Below are 18,580 nucleotides of genomic sequence, written 5' to 3' on the forward strand. Positions count from 1 at the left end.
CTCCTGCCCCGGCTGCCATGCCCGCGGCCCCGCCGGCACCGGGACGTTCTGCCGCTGCCGCGGGGCGCCGCGCCGGGGGCTGCGGGAGCGGCGGTGCCCCGCGGGCCGGGGCCGCCCCTGCGCACGGCTGCGGGGTGAGCGCAGCGGAGCGGGGCTCGTCCCCTCGCCTGGAAAGCGCCCGGGGCCCGGGAGCGCTCGGGGGCTGCCGCGGGGAGCGCCCGGGGGACTCGTTCCCTGTCCCGCGCCCGGCCTGTCCCCGCCGCCCCCGGGAGCGCCGTCACCGCGCTGGTTCGGGGCACCGGAGCTCGGCCCCCGTGCCGCGGCCGAAGGGACACCCCTGCTCGCAGCACGGCCCCTCCTCGCGGCTCGCAGGGCGCGCTCCCGGTTTGGGGGCGCTGGCAGGGATCCAGCCTGGCCTCTCCTCAGAATTCCCGAGCTCTCGAAGGCCTGAGCTGCGTCCCCAGCCCCGGGGTGCCGCCGCGCCGGTCGCGGGCGGACCGGCTGTCCCGGTGCTGCCCGTAGCTCTGGGAAGCGGCTCCCCCGGATCTGCCGGCTCTCGCCCCGGCACAGAGCTAGATTTGGGCATCCGGGAAGCGGGATTCTCTGCGCTAGGGGCTGCTCGGGTTTTTGGGGGCGTGTAAAGTACAACCAGAGCCTTGGCTCGATCGAAGGCAGAGTTATCTTGGAGCCTCTCTCTGAGCTTAATCCGGTTACCGCCTTCCCTCCGTCGGGCCCAGGCGCTGCTTTAGCAGGCGTTTATTCCCCTTGGTTCCCGAGGCCGGGAATGGAGAGGGCGGTGATCGAGTGGGTCCGAGGGGAGACCTCGAGCTCCCCTGTGAGGGGCCTGCCTGGGAACATTCCCACCTGTCGCTGTGCCCGGTGTCTCCCAGCGTGGTGACAAGAGGCTGGAGCTGTCCTTGCTCGCTGTGGGGCCCGTTGGGACGCGGCCTCAGTGGGTGAGGCGTTGTTCCTCCTGCTTTGCCCATAAAATGGGGCTAATCCCGTGTAAACCAGTGGGATGGGCTGGGGAAGGAGGATGTAAGCCCCGGTGTAAGCCCCGGGCAAGAGATAAGGATGCAGTGATTCCAGCCTTCTGGCTGTCTGCCGTGGACTGTTTCTCCGTGTTCTGTGCTGATCCCTCTGTACATCCAGCCGGGAGAAAGGCGGGTGTGCAGGATGCACCTGGAGCCGAGGGGCGGCCGGACACACGTTGCTGTGCACCCTTCTTTGGGGTTAAGAGCAGGGAAGTGTCCCCAGACCGCCCTGTTGGGGCAGGGGCTCCTGTTTGGACACAGGGAAGTGACCAGTGGGGATCTCATGCTGGCATTGCTCCGGCCACAGTGCCAGGTTTGGGAGAGTTTCCAGTTCCTCTGATGGGTTTTGGAGTGTGAAGTGTCAGTGGCTGGCTGTGTGAGGACGGGGAGAGCAGAGGGAGCTGCAGAGGGAGGAGGGAGGCCTTGTTCCACGGATGCCCCTCGCTCACAGTGCCAGGCAGCGAGCTCTGGAATGGCTCTACGGAACTCTGGGATGCAGCTGATCAAAACAAGAAGTGGGAACAGGTAAAGCACATCCCGTCTCCGTGCAGCCCTGGGATCTGCCCTGGATCTGGGAGTTGCCTCGCGTGGAAGGAATTGTTTGTGTGTTTGCCCCGTGCCATGGGAACCTGGCTGGATTGGGGCAGGTCGGGAGCTGCGGATCCCGGCGAGTGACGCAGGTGTGGGAGCCGGTAACTGGGAGGGAATTCTGTCCTCCCCGTGCCGTGGGATCCGGTCCCAGGCAGTGGCGGGAGCTGCATGGGGGGTGCCAAGGTGCATTTCCTCCTTCCTGGGCAGGGGCAGAGCGGAGAGCTGAAGTGAGGGAGGAGGGAATGTTGGGAGCTGGAGACGCCTGTGTCCCTGTCCCAGCAGAGGTAGGGAGGGCCTGACTCGTGCGCGAGAAGGGACAAGCCATGGAGCACCTGGCTACGCCTGGAAAGGCTGGAGAGGGGCCGGAGCAGATGAGCAGAGTGGGGCGGGAAGGGGAGTAAGAGGAGGAAATCAGTGAGGCTCTACAGGGCCTTGACCCAAGAAAAGCAGACGCAGGCTCAGAGCCGGGGAAGGTGGCAGCAGTCGTGCTTGCACATGTCCCGAGGGAGGGAATTTGGAATTAAAAGAAATCCCCGGAAACGGAGATGAAGGAAACAGGAGCAGCTCCCCTGTATGAGTGGAGAGAAACCCTGGAGAGTGGAGATGGCTGCTCTGGAGGTGGCTGAGCAGAGCGGAGCTGGGAAAACGCTTCGAAAAGGAGGAGCTGGGATGGGAAAACCAGGTGGAATTTCTGAGGGAGAGGGAAGGGGGAGTGAGCGGTGACACAGGCGCTGGGGGAGGAAGGAGCAGGGCAGGTCTGGAGGAGCAGCAGGAGAGGAGGAGTTGCTGGGCTGGAATTGGCAGAGGGAAAGGAATGGGAGGCAAGAGCAGAGCCCGTGAAGGCCACAGGTAAGCAGGATGAGTTGGGGTCTCTTTGGAGCAGGGAAGTCTGTGAGCGGCCTTTGTGGATGGGGAGAAAGTGGCCAGAGAGACGGAGGATTTGGGGCGAAGGTGGAGGGAAAGGAAGGATCGGCTGACCAGAGGTGGGCCGGTTGTAGGGCTGGGCAAGGGGATGGCTGGGAAAGAATGTGTGTGTTTGGGAGAACTGTGGCCTGAATTAGTGTAATCTGTGGGAATTTGGGGTGGATTTTCCTTGTGTTTCTCCTGGACCCCTTAAGGACTGCAGAGCAGAGACCCCGGCACGCTGTGCTGTGCTTTGACAGCTTCTGCCCAGGCCTGTGCCACGGCTGGGGCTGGGCAGTCCTGCGGGGTCCTGCACATCAGGGGGGATCAGGAAGGCATTCCCAGAGCAGCGTGGTGGCCCTGGGAGCTGGGATGGGCTCGGGAGCCTCCTGTTTGATGAGTTGTGGAGTTACTCCGGGCACAGGCGGCTGGAGCAGGGATGCGTTTGCATCGCCTCTCGCTGGGGCATCACTGATGACGGTACTGGGGCTCTCCCCTGCTCGTGGGCCTCTCCCACGGGTACCTGATTCTGTGGGGAGCTGGCTCCGGCACGCACAGCTCTGCAGGGATCGCCCCTGGAAGGGCAGGAGCGCCTGCATCTCCAGCTGGAAAAGGGCTGGGGCAGAGCAGGGCTGTGAGACAATGCCCGTGGCGCCCTGCGAGGAGGGCAGGGTGGGGATCTCCGGAGGAGGAATATCAGGGCACAGCCCCTTCTGCCTGGCAGCGTCCGCTTGAACCCGAGGTGTGGCCGTGCCTCGCCGGCGGAGCGTTCAAAGGGCCGGGTGCTCTGGGAGCAGATTGCTCCTGCTAAAGCAATCAGCCATGATGTCAGGCCTGGACTTCCCATAGCCCGTCCCTGGAACTGCTGTTGGGCTCGGCTCTGCGGGGTGCTGGGCTCTTCCCCAAACACAGAGCAGAGCGGGGCTGCGCAACTGCTGCTCTCCAGGGAACTCTGTCCCCGCCGTGGAAAACAGCTTTCCCTGGTGTCACTGCTCAGTTTGCTCCGCTCAGGAGCTGCTGCCAGGTGAAGCCTGCGCGTTCCCGGCCGGGCAGAGCATCGGCCCCGCATTTCCTCTCACTTCCAAGGGTAGGGAAACCTTGGGGTGGGAAGCTGGGCTTGGGTCCTGCAGGGGCCGGGCGGCGGGAGCGGTTGCTGGGTGAGTCAGCCGGGGCGGCTGACGCCGTGAGCCGGGGCTGAACCCACTTAATGGTAACACATCCTTGTCATTAAACCCTCCTTTAATTGGGTGCCGCAGCTCTCCCAAACCTTCACCTGCGTTTAGTCAGAGCTAGAGAGTTCCCTGCCCGCCCCGAAGCAGAAACTGGGGAGGCAGAGAAAGCTGGAAGGGAGAAAGGAGTGAGTTGTAGGCTCCTCTCGGGCCTGCAGTGCTGCGGAGGCAGCGAGGGGAGGGTGGGTGACAGACGGTGACAAGCTGAGGAGCGGTGGCTGTAGCAGCAGGAGCTGGTGGGATATGGTGGATGATGGGCTTGGGGCTGCTTGGAGCAGCTCAGGGCCACGGGCCAGGGACACCTTCCACTATCCCAGGGTGCTCCAAGCCCCATCCAGCCTGGCCTTGGACACTTCCAGGAATGTGGCATCCACAGCTCCTCTGGGCAACCTGTGCCAGGGCCTCACCACCCTCACAGGGAAGGATTTCTTCCCAATATCCCACCTAACCCTGACCTCTGTCATTTCAAATCCACTCCCCCTTGTCCTGGCACTACAGTTGCTGATGAACCCAGAGCTGCAAAGGCCACCTCTGATCATGGGATTGGTGTTTTCCATGGGCCTCTCCTGTCTCCTGCTCTCCAGGGAAGGGGATGAGATTCCTGGATGTCTTTTCCCGCTGCGATCTCCACCCTCACGTTAAGTCCTGGAGCCTCTGCTCAGCCCCTGCTCCTCAGGGAGCCAGCACTCGCTGGCGCTGGGCTTGGAGCTGGAGCTGCAGGAAGGAATTCAGGGGGTCCCTCCCGTCCTTCCAGGTCTCGGGGCGGGTTTCTCGGTGGTAGAGGGGGTGGCTTGGAACTCCTGCAGCAGCCAGTGCCCCTGGGCTGGGATGGGAGACGCTGTGGCCAGGCTGCTGTGGCTAATGACAGCCGGCTCCGTCCCTTCTCTCGCCATGCTAATTTCTGTTGTTGTTTTTTCCAGGTGAGCTGTGGTGCACCAGACCTTGAGTTTTAATGGTTTTATGCAGTTCTTTTTAAAAAGACGGATGGATGAATGAAGAAGGATTTTAACAAAGGAAGAGGGAGGGAGAAATGGAGCTGTTTGGAGCAAGCTGAGGTTTCCCCCCGCACCGCCTGGGCCATGGGTGAGACAGAGCTGCTCAGCACCACTTCCACCCTTGGGTGTCTGCTGGAGTTGTGAAGGCACTCCCTGAACGCCCCCTTCCCGTTCACCTGCTGGGAGATGGTTGCTGCAGAGAAGATTTAAATGAAATTCCTGTCGCTCCCCAACCGCCAAGTGGATACTGAGCCCGTGGAAGGGCCCGGGGGGTCAGGAGAAAGGAGCAAGTAGGAAAACCCACAATCCGCCAGGCCTTCCCCTCCGCCCCCCTCGAAAGAAAGGATTTACGGCTCAACCTTGCACCAGCTGTTCCTCGGTTTTAACAGACAAGAGAGAAATAAATAAAATTAAACGGCCACCGCCAGCCAGCCCCAGACCTCGGTGAAATCAGGGAGAGTGTTTCCGTGACCCCTCCAGTGAGGGGAGGAGGAGGAGGCACAGCAGCACCGTGAGGAAGCTGGGATTGCTTGGAGACCACCCCCTCCTCCCGTGCGGCACCGCAGAGGTGGATTAAAAAGGAGAAGTGGCTTCCCTGAGGCTCCCAGAGGGGCTTTTTTGCAAGGAGTTTGCTGATCCTGCGCTCTTCCCGGGGTGCTGGCCGGGTGGGAGGTGCCCTGCCCCAGCCTGGGGAATTCCCTCTCTTCAGAGCCTGCCTGTTGGAGTCCTGCTCCCTGTGGGCTGTTGCCTGGGCTGAGGCTCGGAAGGGCTCTCAGCGTTCCCGCTCCAACGGTTGTTCTAAACCCAAATCCCCTCCTCTGTTGTGAATTTTTAATGTTTTTAACCCTCCTTCCCTGCGCCCGCGAGCTCTCCCGGGGCAGAGCGTAGGGTGGGCTCCTCTCCTGGGCCTCCTGCTCCAGACCCTTCTCCGGACTGTCCGCCCCGGTCGGAGCTCGCCCCGGGAGCGGGCGCAGGGGCAGGGTAGGGGTCGGCCCCTGTCCCCCTCCCCTTCTCGTCCTGCTCTGAGTCCCCTGGGGCCTGGGCTATGCTGCGGGGCGGACCCCCCACCACAGCTCCAACATGCCAGCAGCCTCTGGAAAGAGATTCAAACCCAGCAAGTACGTCCCGGTCTCCGCTGCTGCCATCTTCCTAGTGGGAGCCACCACCCTCTTCTTCGCCTTCACGTGAGTCCCAGCTGCTCGGCCAGAGCGGGGAGGGCCGGGGGGGACGACAGGGGAGAGGAGCTGGGATTTCCTCCCAGAGGCAAGGGAGGTCTTGTGCTCTGGGTGCTGCAGCCGCAGCGGGAGCTGTTTCACTCCATGAGCCCGTCCGTGGTCGGCTGGGCTCCAGGTCAGCTGGGCTGGGAACTGGTTTGTGACCTGTGGGTGGAAAAGGCACGGATCACTTTCTCCTTTGGAGCCAGGCGGGGTGGATTGGTGGGCTGGGGCAGGACACGTGTTATTTTTAGTTTCATAATCGATTCGTGAGCCACAAAGGAAAGTGCAGGGAGGAGAACTCTGACCCCTGTGCCGATCGCTGGACGTGATCTGTCCCCTGCCCTGGGGCAATGAGGGTTCCATGTCCCTGGAGAGGGCCCCAGGGAAGTGGCCAGCAGGTCACTGGGGGCCTTGGGGGGGTCCCCCGGGGTGGGAGATGGTGCTAGAGAGGCATGGTGACGCTGCTCTTCCCTGCCCGGTGATACGTGCCTCAGTGACGTGCCCAGGGGGTGACAGGCGGGGGGGGCAGGACCTCGAGGTGCTGAGGGAGCCCAGCAGAGAGCGGCTCAGCCGGGCTGGCACCGTGGCACGGTGTGCCAGGCAGGAATGCCAGAGCCCTGCATCTGGAATGGCTGCCAAGTCCTGCAGGGCATCCCCGGGGTCCCAGCGGGTTTGTGCTCGGGGTCCTGGCAGGGTGCTGGGAAGGTGTGCACCCTCTGCTTCAGGGAGCCTCTCCCGCTCCCTGGGCTTTTCCTGCTGGAGCTGCAGGAGGCCAGAGGGGTGGGTGCCGTGGCTGCTGCTGCTGCCTGGGATGGAGCCATCGGTGGCGGGAAGGTCACCGTGGCTTTGGCTTTGGCAGCCACCGGGCAGGGACAGGGGAACTTGCCGAGCAAAGAGGGGAGCGGGGTTGGTTTGCCCCGTCCGGCGCCCGGTGCAGCTGGCGGTGTCACTCAGCCGCGTGTGGCCGTCCCCCGCTGGGACACCGAGCGGTCACCAGGCTCCCAGGCCCGGGGTTTGGCTGCCCAGGCTGCCAGGTGCCTGCGGAAGTCGCTGGCTTGCTCCTGTGCCACGGGGATGAAGGAGAAGCGAAGGGGAGCTGGCAGCGCCCTCCGAGCTGCGTGTGCCAGCCCGTGTGTGACCTGGGGGCACGGGCTGGCTCTGCTCTGGCGCGGTGCCTGCCGGACAGCTGGACCCCAAGCCCATCCCGGCCACGGGTGCGAGCAGCGCCGGGAGCAGCGGCTTATCGGCGAGCGGTGAGAGGCGGCGCCGGTGCCGCGGAGCAGGTTTGGCCGGGGCAGGAACACCTGGGCAGGTCGCTGTAATTGCAGGTCAGCGGTGTTGTTTATCCTACTTCAGAACGTCCCGTCAAACCCTGGGCACGGCCACAAGGGAGCTGTGCTGCTCCCGCCGGGATGGTCGCCTTGGGGCCAAGGACAGCCAGGGTGGCTGCTGACCCCCTTCCCACCGCCAGCAAAGTCCTAAGGCTCGTCCCTTGGGAAGTGCGATGGAAAGCTGTAAGGGCGGGCTCTGGGAGGCCTCCCCCAAGCAGGGAGCAGCCAGGGCTCAGCACAGCTCTTCAGGCTCCAGTTGCGTTGCTTCCAGCCTATCCACTAGACGCCTTTTGGTCCATCCAGGATTTGTGTCTCTGGGCCAAGAATTCTCTTTGATTGATTAATTTAATTAGGAGCTGCTGCTGAGCACGTGCCTGTGGAAATGAGGCCGGTTGCGCTGGAGGGAGGGGCAGCAGGAGAGGGGATGTTCCTGCTTCCCCCTGGGATGAGCAGGGGTCCCGGGCTTTGTGGGCCCTCAGACAGGTCCGTTTGGGGTCCATCTGTCCATTCTTGTGTCTCCCCACTGACTGGTCCCAGCTCCTGGTGCCGGTGGCTCTCAGGTTGCCTGTCCCCTCCCTAGGGCTGGCAGTGCCGCTGGGACACGGCGTCGCGTGCGCTCCCAGTCGGATCCAAACTTGTGTGAGGCTCAGGGCGAGCAGGGATTGTGTTTGTGCCGGCGTGGGTCAGAGCCCCAGGGCTCCGGGGAACAGGCAGGGAGGGCAGGCTGTGTGCTCCTGGAGAGTGCAGGGGATGCAGGGCTGGGGAGGGGACGCCAGCAGGGAGGGACAGGCTTCTCCGGGCATGACTGGTGGCAAAAAGCCCGTCTCGCATCCCGGTGTGACTCATGGTGCCTGAGGTTCCTCGAGTCCTCTCATGTGCTGCCAGGGACAAGTCCCGACAGCTCCTGTGGCCATGAGCGTGTTGCATCCCGATCCCGAGGGGGAGCCCGATGGGTGCCGCGGGACCTGCGTGGCCAGCCGCGATGGGGAGGAGCCTCCCTGCTGCTCCTGCTCCTCCTGCCCTGTGTGCCCCAGGGTCGAGGCAGGGCCTGCAGCCCGTTCAGGAGAGCAAAAGGCAGGAACACATCGCTCTCCTGATAAGGAGGTTCCTTCAGGGATGGGCAGCACCTTTGCTCCCTGCGGAGGACCCTGCTCCCTCTCGCAGGTGGGGTTGGTCCCAGGAGGTGACTCCCTGGCTTTGGGGTCACCGGCGTGGTGCCACCGGCTGATCTGGCTCCGTGGGGATTCCCTCCCTCCCTCCTTCCCACAGCACAGGGGTCCCTGGGTGTGGGGGAGCCAGGAGGGCAGCGGGTCCTGGTGTTCCCTGCGGAGGGTGTTGTGCTTGCGCTGGCCCGTGAATCCCACCCAGCGGGTGTTGTCGCTGTGTCTGAGCCAGGGACCTGCTGGGCCCCATCCTGCCCCGGGAGCTCCGTGTTCCTCCAGGAAGGGCTGGCTGCTGGGACAGCACAGAGCTGTTCTCTTCCCCCTGGTCCTTTCCCTCTCTGCCTGCCCCAGAGCTTTCTGAGGCAGCTGGGTCCTTCCCTGCCTCCCTGGGCTCTGTCTTTCTGGATCCAGCCCATGTGCTTGGCTCAGTCTGGCTGCTGGCTGTTCCCTGTGTGGGATGGCTGCCCAGGCATGGGTCTTCCTGGCTCCCCTCCATTTCTTTCAAGCAAAGGTTTGGGCTGGGATTTCCCTTCCTGGAGAGAGGAGCTCCTTCCGCAGGGTTTCTGGAAGGGCATTTCCTACTTTTAGGGCTTCTCTGAGCCCCCTGTCCCTCTCTGTCCAGACTCCTCTCGAGTGGAGTAGGAGTTCAGCTCAAGGACATGGGGTCCTTGGTTCTGGTGTGTCCTCCTCCCTCCCTGCAACCTCCTGACAGGCGCGTGTGGCCAGGTGAGGCTGGGCTCTTCTCCCAAGGAGCAAGTGATGGGACAAGAGGAAGCGGCCTCAGGTGGTGCCAGGAGAGGTTTCGTTTGGATGTTAGGGGAAATTTCCTCGTGGAAAGGGTTGTTCAGCCCAGGGCAGTGGTGAAGTCACCAGAAGCCATGTGTCTGTGGAACTTGAGGACATGGTTCAGTGGTGGCCTCGACAGTGCTGGGGAAGCAGTTGGAATGGTGATCTTGGAGGGCTTTTCCAACCTGAACAATTCTGTGATTCCGTGGCTCTCTGATTCTTCCCTTCTCAGGCTGTGGCCTGGCGCTGTCACGTAGGTCCTGTGCCTCCAGCACTGCTCCCTGAGGGTTTTGGGGCACGGGTTGGAGAGGACTCCTCCTCTCCAGCCTGTCCCAGCTGCAGAGAATCCGCCTGGCTGGCTTCCAGCGGAGGCAGCAGGGCCGGCACGGCCGGTGCCGAGCATGGAGCCGCTCCCCAGCCCGGGGCAGAGCTCGGGGGGCCGGGAGGTGCCATCCCGGCAGGTGCCATCCCGGGAGGAGATGCCGGCCTGATAGGGAGCAGGGAGGCAGCGCCCAGGGTGCCCAGCAGGGCAGCTCCTAAGGAGCGCAGCAGGAAGAGGCTTTGGGGAAGATGGTTTGCAGGAGAAGCTTGGCGTGGTGTGTAGGGCCTGGAGGGGCCAGAGAGGATGAGGATGAGGAGAAGGAGGAAGAAGAGGAGTGTGCTGGGTGGCTTGGCCATGCTGTGCTCCTTGCCAGGGATCTCCTGCAATCAAAGGTCTGCCCTCCTGCTCTCATCCCTGTGCCTGGATGGGGACAGCCTCAGCCTTGGACTGTTGGGAGCAGGTCCCACTGGTGATTCCCGCCCTCCCTGGGGCAGTGCCCAGTGCTGGGAGCGCCCTGCCTGCCTCGCCCTCTGTGCTGCCAGGTGTGTGCTGAAGGGTGTGCCCGCTCCTCCTGCCCTGCCCGGGGCAGCCCCCCCGGCACAGCCGCTGCTCCTCACCCGGGGGTGCCCCCCTGCCCTCCTCAGGGCCCTGAACTGGGACAGAGCCCCGCACCAAGGGATCATTCCCAGCTGGAGCCTCGCCGTGGCCCCAGAGCTGCCGTGACAAGGACGGGGCTGCCTCACCCGGCGATGGGACCCATCCCCACGGGCGGTGGTGGAGGAGGGGACGGGGCCGGTGCCTGCCCCTTCACCCCAGCCTGTGGGGGATTACGGCGCTGGCACCATATGTCGCCCTGCCCGCCCAGCCCCGCACGCTCCGGCCACCTAAATCCATCGGCACTTAGCCGGGTGGGGGGAAGAGAGGGACAGATGCTGCCCTAGATCTGTGGGATTAAATCCCAGCAGCAAAGCAGATTAGGGAATTACGCTGGCGCCTGCAAGGGGGAAGCCCGCTGGGGAAAGGGAGCAGGGTGATTCCCTCGCTGCGCTCCCTCGGGCCTCCTGGAGGAGCTGGGTGCTGGCTGGGGTCCCCGTGTCCCGCTGGAGCTGTCTCTGGGATGTGAGGAGCATCAGTGGCTCTGGAGGCACCAGAGCTGGTGCTGGTTTTGTGTCCCCTCACAGGGTCCCTTGTGCCCGAAGCAGCTGGCGGGGCACAGGGAGGGCCACGTGCAGGTGCCTTCCAGCGGGTCCCCTGGGTGCCTCCCCTGCCTGTTCCCAGCACCACTGCTCTGTGGGACCCCCCAGCAGGGTCCCAAAGGGGAACTTTGCTCCCTGATGGATGCCCAGAGCATGTCCCAGGTGCTCCCTGGGCCGGGGTCAGGCTGTGCTGTAGAGGTGGCTCCAGTTTGGGTGTGGGATGCACTGCTGGGAGCCCCTGGGATGGTGGGAGGTGGCGGGAGGACACAAGCGAGGGGTGCGAGGTCTCACGGCTGCTGTGCCCGCAGGTGCCCGGGGCTCAGTCTCTACGTGTCCCCCGTCATCCCCGCCTACAATGCCGTCGTCTTCCTCTTCGTGCTGGCCAACTTCAGCATGGCCACCTTCATGGACCCGGGCATATTCCCGCGAGGTGAGTCTGGCTCCAGCCGGGAAGAGCTGCCTCCTTGCACCCTTCCTCCGAGGTACAGGGGATTTCTGGGGCCCAAGGGGCTGGTGAGGAGTCCTCTTCGCCCTGCCCAGTGGGATTAGGCGGTGGCACGCGCTGCAGCGATGGCAGCTCTGGGTTCAGCACCCCGTGTTGGGCCCCTGGGGCTCAGGCAGCGTCAGGATGCCGGGGCAGGGCCTGGGAGAGCCCCCCTGGCCCGTGTTTGGGGGTCCCTGGCTGTCCCTGTGCCGGGTGACAGGAGGGCGGTGCCGGGAGCCTTCGGCTCAGGCGGGCAGGGGCTGGCCGGGCCCTGACGCCATGCCGGGGTGTCCCCATCAGCTGAGGAGGACGAGGACAAGGAGGACGATTTCCGGGCCCCGCTGTACAAGACGGTGGAGATCAAGGGCATCCAGGTGCGCATGAAGTGGTGCGCGACCTGCCGCTTCTACCGCCCGCCGCGCTGCTCCCACTGCAGCGTCTGCGACAACTGCGTGGAGGTGAGCAGCTGCCGGGGCCTCCGCCAGCCCCGCGCGGGGCAGGGAGCCCCGGGAGCACCCCCTCACCGTGCCCCGTCCCCGGCAGGAGTTCGACCACCACTGCCCCTGGGTCAACAACTGCATCGGGCGGCGCAACTACCGCTACTTCTTCCTCTTCCTGCTGTCGCTCACCACGCACATCATGGGCGTCTTCGGCTTCGGGCTGCTCTACGTCCTGTACCAGGTGGAGGAGCTCTCCGGTGTCCGCATGGCCGTCACGTATCCTCTGGGCAGTGGGAGCGGGCGGGGGGCGTCGGTGGGGTCTGGGGGCGGCACGGTGCCGGGCGGGGCTGTGGCTGCTCCTTAGCTGGCTGTGGCAGGATGGTGGTGATGTGCGTGGCCGGGCTCTTCTTCATTCCCGTCGCAGGCCTGACGGGCTTCCACGTGGTGCTCGTGGCCAGGGGCCGCACTACCAACGAACAGGTACGTCCAGGGGCTACGGGGGGACTGCCGGCCTGGCCAGGCCACCTATGGATACATTTCGGGATTTCCTGGGAGAGGATGGGTGTGGGAGGCCCCTGAGCTGGGGAGGGGAGAGCCCAGGGTGACTGAGCAGCAGCTGCATCCATGGGGGTGCAGTCAGAGGATGGAGCCGGGCGGGCGCTTCTGGGGGGCCGGGAGGTGAAACTGAGGAGAGCCCACCCCTCAGGGTTAGCTGAGCACTGAAACAGGGACGAGGAAAAGGGGCGGGATCTCGGAGCATGCCTGTCCTGGGAGGCTGTCCTGAGGGAGCTGGCGTGGCCGGCTGTGACGCTCCTTTGTCCCGCAGGTGACGGGCAAGTTCCGCGGGGGTGTCAACCCCTTCACCAACGGTTGCTGTAAGAACGTCAGCCGGGTCCTCTGCAGCTCCCCCGCCCCCAGGTGAGCCGGGCTCTGCACCCCTGGAAAAACTGCTCCATCCCAGATTCCAGGCCGTGACCTTCCTCCCGCCCCCTCCCCAGGTACCTCGGGCGCCCGAAGGCCGAGCAGACGGTGCTGGTGAGACCGCCCTTCCTGCGGCCCGAGGTGTCAGACGGTCAGATCACCGTCAAGATCATGGACAACGGTATCCAGACAGAGCTGAAAAGGACGAAGGTGAGGAAGGTGGGGACCAGCGCTGCCTGCGCTGGGGCCCTCCATGGAGCCCAGGGGGTGCAAGCCTGCATCCGTGAGTAGAGAACCAAGTGAGCCTGGTCACGTTCCCTGTCCCCCTCCGTGTCGTCTTGTTCTATGTCCCTGCGGGATGGAAACTGTCCCCCTCCCATGTGGCAGCGACCACATGAGGCTTTGCCCCCTCCATTGCCCTTACCGGTCCCATCCTTGCCCGCACAGCACCCTCTGGAGGTTCCCCCTCCTTGGCACTTCCAGCACCCGCCCAGGGCGCGCGCCGCCCCCCGTTCTGTCGGATGGCCTGGGAGGCAGCGGGAGCCCCCAGCGCCACTGCCCGTGCCCTGCCTGCCCGGGAGGGGCTGAGGCCTCGGCCCCTCCTGACCCCGCCTGCGCTTTGTCTCTGCAGTCCAAGGGGAGCCTGGAGGTGACGGAGAGCCAGTCTGCTGACGCCGAGCCGCCACCCCCACCTAAGCCCGACCTCAGCCGCTACACGGGCCTGAGGACACACTTAACCCTGGCCACCACCGAGGGTAAGGAGGGCCACCAGGGCCCCGCCAGCCACTGGGAGGGGAGCCCAGGGCTGTGCCAGGCAGGCCAGGAGCCAGGGCCGTAGGCGGCTTTAGCAGGCTGCAGGGCAGACCCGGAGCACATCGGCATTCCCGGGCCCGTGTATGTGGCCCCTTGCACTTGGAGAAGCCTGCGGGATGCTCACAGCCAGCTCTGCTCAGCCGGAGGCCGAGCCCAGCCGCGCGGCGCTGTCCGGAGCCACCGGGAGCTGCACCTCGCAGCCGCCATGCTGCCAGGACGGAGGAGGCGAAGCGGTGGCAGGCCTGGCTCGGCGGCACAGCGCATCTGCGGCCGGCTCCGCGTGGGCCTGGCCAGAGGTGGGATGTGATCGGCAGAGCTGTGGCAGCTGCTTCCCACAGCAGCTGGAGACCCCGCAGCTCTCCCGGCCCCGGCTGGGCTCCGCTGCCCAGCCCCGCTGCCCAGCCCCGCTGCCTGCTGCAGGGTGTGTGTGTGTGTGTGTGTGTGTGTGTCCGTCCCATGGAGCGCCCCGACACCCCCGTGCCGTGTGCCCCCTGTGCGACACCCAGCCGGGGCTGCCGCAGGGGCACGGAAGTGCCAGCCCAGCCCCACACACAGGGCTGTGGGGACACCCCTTCCTCCCGGTCTGTCTCTCCCACCCCGGTGCACCTCCCCTCCAGCCCGTCCCTCCTCCCCCCCCGGTCTGTTCCCCCCAGGCTCGGAGCCGGTTCTCGGGCAGGGAGGGCGGGGCTCGGCACGTTCCTTGCCCGCGGCCCCCCTGAGCGTGCCCCTGTCTCCCGGCGCAGACAGCAGCTTGCTAGGCAAGGACAGCCCCCCGACTCCCACCATGTACAAGTACCGGCCCGGTTACAGCAGCAGCAGCAGCTCGGCGGCCCTGCCCCACTCCACCAGCGCCAAGGTAAGGCCGAGGCTGGCAGGGGGGACCAGCCCCGAGGGGATGCCACCCCGTTGCTGGTGTGGGGAGGGTTTAGGGTGTGCTTTGGGAGCTCCACAGGGGCCCCGTGGCCCTTCTGTGGGTAACTGTGGCCCCTTTGCCCCTCAGCTGAGTCGGGTGAACAGCCTGAAGGAGCCCAACTCCATCTGTGATGGCGGCCACAAGCCCAGCTACCGCTCAGAGCCGAGCCTGGAACCCGAGAGCTTCCGCTCGCCCACCTTCGGCAAGAGCTTCCACTTTGACCCTCTCTCCAGCGGCTCCCGCTCCTCCAGCCTCAAGTCGGCCCAGGGCACAGGCTTTGAGACGGGCCACCTGCAGTCCATCCGCTCGGAGGGCACCACCTCCACCTCCTACAAGAGCCTGGTGAACCAGACGCGCAACGGCAGCCTCTCATATGACAGCCTGCTCACGCCCTCCGACAGCCCCGACTTCGAGTCGGTGCAGGCGGGCCTGGAGCCTGAGCCACCGGTGGGCTACACCTCACCCTTCCTGTCGGCCCGCATCGCCCAGCAGCGCGAGACCGACCTGCACGGCCGCTTCGCCAGCGCCGCCTCGCCCAAGCACGCGGCGCCGCGCGAGCCCTCGCCCGTGCGCTATGACAATCTCTCCCGCCACATCGTGGCCTCCATCCAGGAGCGGGAGAAGCTGCTGCAGCAGCCGCCGGCCCCGGGCCGGGAGGAGGACGCAGGGCTGGCGGACTCGGGCATCCAGTCGACACCGGGCTCCAGCAACGCCCCCCGCACCAGCTCCTCCTCGGACGATTCGAAGCGCTCGCCCCTGGGCAAGAACCCCCTCACCCGCCCGGCCCTGCCCCGCTTCGGCAAGCCCGAGCCCCCCCCGGCGCTGCGGGTGCGCTCGCTGGGCTCCCCCGACCAGCCCGCCGCCCCCCACCTGGGCAAATCCGTGTCTTACAGCAGCCAAAAAACAGCCTCTCAGGCCGGCGGCCCCGAGACCGAGGAGGTGGCCTTGCAGCCCTTACTGGCACCCAAGTGAGTTGCTGTGATGGCACAGGGGTGTCTGGGGCCTGTGGGGGGGGGGAACCCTCGCCCAGTGCCCCACCAAGCCCCTGGGGCAGCCCCCTCCCTGGGGAGAGACGCTGGGAAGAGCAAGAGAAATCTTCCTGCTCCTCCCCAAACAGAGCTGGTACCCCCCCACATCTCCTTGGTCGCCCCCGGGGCCCCTCGGGGTCTGCAGCGGGTGGGTGCTGGTGGTCCCGGGGGAGGGCAGGGCTGTGGCAATGCTGGGTGCCGGTGACCTGTCCCCCCCTGCTGACCCCGTGTCCGTGCTTCCTTCCCGCAGGGACGAGGTGCAGATGAGAACAGCCTACAGCAAGTCCAACGGGCAGCCCAAGAGCCTGGGCTCGGCCCCACCGGGCCCGGGGCCGGTGCCCCTCAGCAGCCCCACCCGCGGAGGCGTCAAGAAGGTCTCGGGCGTGGGGGGCACCACCTACGAGATCTCGGTATGAGGGGCAGAGCCGCCGCCCCCTCCCCTCCTCCCCGGCGGCCCCAGGGACGCGCCGCGGCCGGACGCTTGTGAACTCCCGGGAGAGCTGGGCCCCCGCTCCTCCCTCTGCCCCCCCAGGCCGCGGGGGCTGGCACACACCCGCGGGGGGCTCGGGGAGGGCTCGGGGGGCCGCAGCCTCGGCTGCGCCAGCCACTTGTGGGCCTTGTGCAATCACCCGCTCGCCTGGCGTGGTAGGAACGGATTGTTTTTAAACCAGAATACTTTTTTTTATTATTATTGTTACGGATTCTATTTTTTTTCTCTTTCCGAGTTACCAGGTGTGTGTATATATAAATATCTATATATATAAATATAAATATTGAAAAAAAAAAAGCAAAAAAAAGCAGAAATTATATATCTTACCCAGAGAGAGGAAGAAACTACCCTGCTCAGGGCCTGGGCCACCCCACCTCGTCCCTGTCCCCAAAGGAGGGACGTGGGGCCGCCTCCTGCACCCACGGAAGGAGCTGTGGTGGGTGCTGGGTGTCACCGTTCCCTCCCTGAAGGGGGCCGTGGGTGCCAGGTGCCCGTCCTCGGACGCTCCCCTCGCTGATCCGCGGTGCCCGCGGCCTCCAGCCCCCCTGGGGGACCCAGGGAGGAGGCAGGGTGGTGGCAGCCCCCCCCCCCACAGCCCCAGCCCGAGCTGGCACAGCAGCCCCAGCCTCCCCCACCCGCAGTTTTCGCTCTTTGTTCCCTTTCCCCGGGGTAGGGGGGGTGTGGTCGGGGGGCTGTTGGTTTTGTTGCCTTTTTTTAATTTCTGTTAATGACTCCGAGGGGGTTTCTCGCCGTCGCAGGGGTGTTTTTATTTCCGCTCGCTCGGGGAAGAGGCAGGTGCATCCCCGGAAAGCAATATTTTCTCATCACATGCCAAAAAAGCGCAGCCAAGGAGCCCCGTGCTCCCCGTCCCCAGAGCCCTGCCGGCACTACCGGACTCTTTCTCTACGGCAATAGCTCCCGTGGCCCCGCACAGCCACGCCAGGGTTTTTTATTATTATCAGCCATTTTAAAAACGAGGAATAAAAAGGATATTTAATGAGCCACCCCGGGGCCGTGCGTGTGCTTTGTTTGGCGTCCAGGGATGGAGCAGCCCCTCCAGGGCTCCTGATCCTCAGGGTCTCGGCCTTTTCCCCCCCCGCCCGATCCCCAGGGAGAGAGGGAAGGGGGTCTGAGAAGAGCTGAGCCTGGCCTCCCAGTTTTAGGGAGGCACCGCCTTGAAGCAAGCTCTGCTCCCACAGAAGGATTTTCCAGGCACGGGAAAAGCAGCTCCAGGGAAGGCGTCGTGGGTGCTGGTGAGGTTTGGGATCCAAAGGAGGAGGGGGCACCCTGCACGCTCCGGGGACCACCTTGGTTCAGGCTTCTCCGTGACAGCCGAGGGTCACAGCAGCCACTGCCACCAGCCCCTCCTCGGAGCAGACTTTAATTCAAAGGTGACTGAAAAAGAGGCTCCAGCACTCCGGCTTCTTCAGGTACAAAAGCCCGAGGTCAGCACCCACAGAGTCCGTGCCCCTGGTCCTGGGGGGCTGCAGGGGTGTTCCCTTGGCCAGGGGGACAGGCCAGCCCCAGCGTCCCTGGGGTCAGCCAGGGCTGTTCCCCTGGGCCGGGGGATCCCCGGGGCGGCGCCGGCGCGGCCTCACCGTAAGCTGCTGCTGGCCTGGGAGCTGCCCACGCCTGGGTGCTCCGGGCTGTGCCGGTTCTGCAGAGGAAGGACAGGCAGAGCCTGTGAGAGCCGCTGGGCAGCAGCCCCGTGGGGATGGCCCCTCACAGAGCCCCTCGGGGGGACACAGGCTGGGCGCTGGACCCCAGCCTTACCACTCACCTTCTTCTTCTTCTTCTCTTTCTTCTTCCTCTTCCGCTCCGGATCCTCCTCTTTTTTCTTCTTCTTCTTCTTGTGGTCAGAGTCCGAGGGGGTTTCTGGAGAAGTGGAAGCGCCGGATGAGCTGACGCTCTGCCGGTGCTGAAGGGGGGAGGAGGGGGGCGGCTGCGGCAGCCCTTACCCGGGGGGACGGGGTCCTGCGTGCGGCTCTGTTTATGCTTGTGCTTGTTCTTCTTCTTAGGCGGCTGGATGTGCATCAGCCGGCACTGCTCGGGCAGCTGTGGAGAAAAGGGGCTGGTCAGGCTACGTCGGGCCCCTCCCACCCCCCGGCTCCAGGCCCCGGGGCTCACCGGGCCGGCGTGCAGGCGGAAGCCGGTCAGCATGGCACCGGTGAGCGGGGTGAAGGAACTGCCACAGATGGGAGGCTTCTCGATGAGTGAGCGCAGGCTGCTGCTGTCGTGGGAGCCGGGCAGGTCGATCATGCCGGGCAGGTCGGGGAGGAAGTTGCTGAGCTTCTCCTTCACCTTCTTCCCGCAGAATTTGTTGTAGGCATGCTCCAGGTTATAGTGCGTGATCAGGTTGGTGCTGCCCGTCAGCTCCGTAGTGCCTGTGCGGCCGCGGGAGGAGATGGGGAGGGGGGAACGCCCCGAGGGCACCCCCGGCCCCTCTCCCCAGCCCTGCCCAGGCCCCGGGACCCGCTGGGTCCGCCCAGCACCGGGATCCCCGCTGGACCGAGCGTCGCGTGGCCCCGCCCCCTGCACGCTCATTGGCTCGGCGCGCCGTCAGTTCCCCCCGCGGCCGCGTTTCGCCGCGCTGATTGGCCGAGCGCGGCACTCGCCCCGCCCCGCCCCGCGGCCCGCCCGCACCTGGCAGCTCCCGCAGCAGGTAGAAGGGGCCGGCGGCGGCCTTGCGGGCCGCGTCCTCTCCCGGCGGCGGCGCGGCGGCCG

The 18,580-nt window shown here is 65.4% G+C and overlaps 2 protein-coding genes across 2 annotated transcripts; one reads left to right on the forward strand and one right to left on the reverse strand.

Moving 5' to 3' along the window:
* The first annotated feature begins 2,403 nt into the window (after window positions 1-2,403).
* ZDHHC5 (zinc finger DHHC-type palmitoyltransferase 5) lies at window positions 2,404-16,054 on the forward strand. Its single transcript, XM_042021273.1, has 12 exons — window positions 2,404-2,474; window positions 4,678-5,936; window positions 11,076-11,197; window positions 11,552-11,709; window positions 11,795-11,967; window positions 12,069-12,171; window positions 12,518-12,609; window positions 12,690-12,822; window positions 13,244-13,367; window positions 14,169-14,281; window positions 14,426-15,306; window positions 15,617-16,054. Exons 2-12 carry the CDS (start codon window positions 5,833-5,835, stop codon window positions 15,780-15,782), a joined length of 2,169 nt encoding a protein of 722 aa, XP_041877207.1. The 5' UTR covers window positions 2,404-2,474; window positions 4,678-5,832; the 3' UTR covers window positions 15,783-16,054.
* A 542-nt stretch (window positions 16,055-16,596) lies between these two features.
* On the reverse strand, window positions 16,597-18,578 carry MED19 (mediator complex subunit 19; the record flags this gene model as incomplete). The annotated part of the gene is made up of 5 exons (XM_042021207.1): window positions 16,597-17,513; window positions 17,637-17,731; window positions 17,815-17,911; window positions 17,984-18,240; window positions 18,500-18,578. Coding segments are annotated over 5 exons (591 nt in total), but the record flags the coding sequence as incomplete, so codon positions are not given.
* Between the last annotated feature and the right edge of the window lie 2 nt (window positions 18,579-18,580).

This window comes from Corvus kubaryi, unplaced genomic scaffold (genome assembly GCF_017639235.1).
Source record: "Corvus kubaryi isolate FWS band 111438036 unplaced genomic scaffold, C.kubaryi_AGA036_p1.0 37130, whole genome shotgun sequence".
Lineage (NCBI taxonomy): Eukaryota > Metazoa > Chordata > Aves > Passeriformes > Corvidae > Corvus > Corvus kubaryi.

Bases quoted from the DNA above. Each gene is read 5' to 3' on its own strand.
- ZDHHC5 (XM_042021273.1), top strand. From the start codon at position 5,833: ATGCCAGCAGCCTCTGGAAAGAGATTCAAACCCAGCAAGTACGTCCCG. The intron at 5,937-11,075 runs GTGAGTCCCAGC...CTGTGCCCGCAG, and splicing joins ACCCTCTTCTTCGCCTTCAC to GTGCCCGGGGCTCAGTCTCT. The intron at 12,823-13,243 runs GTGAGGAAGGTG...TTGTCTCTGCAG, and splicing joins CAGAGCTGAAAAGGACGAAG to TCCAAGGGGAGCCTGGAGGT.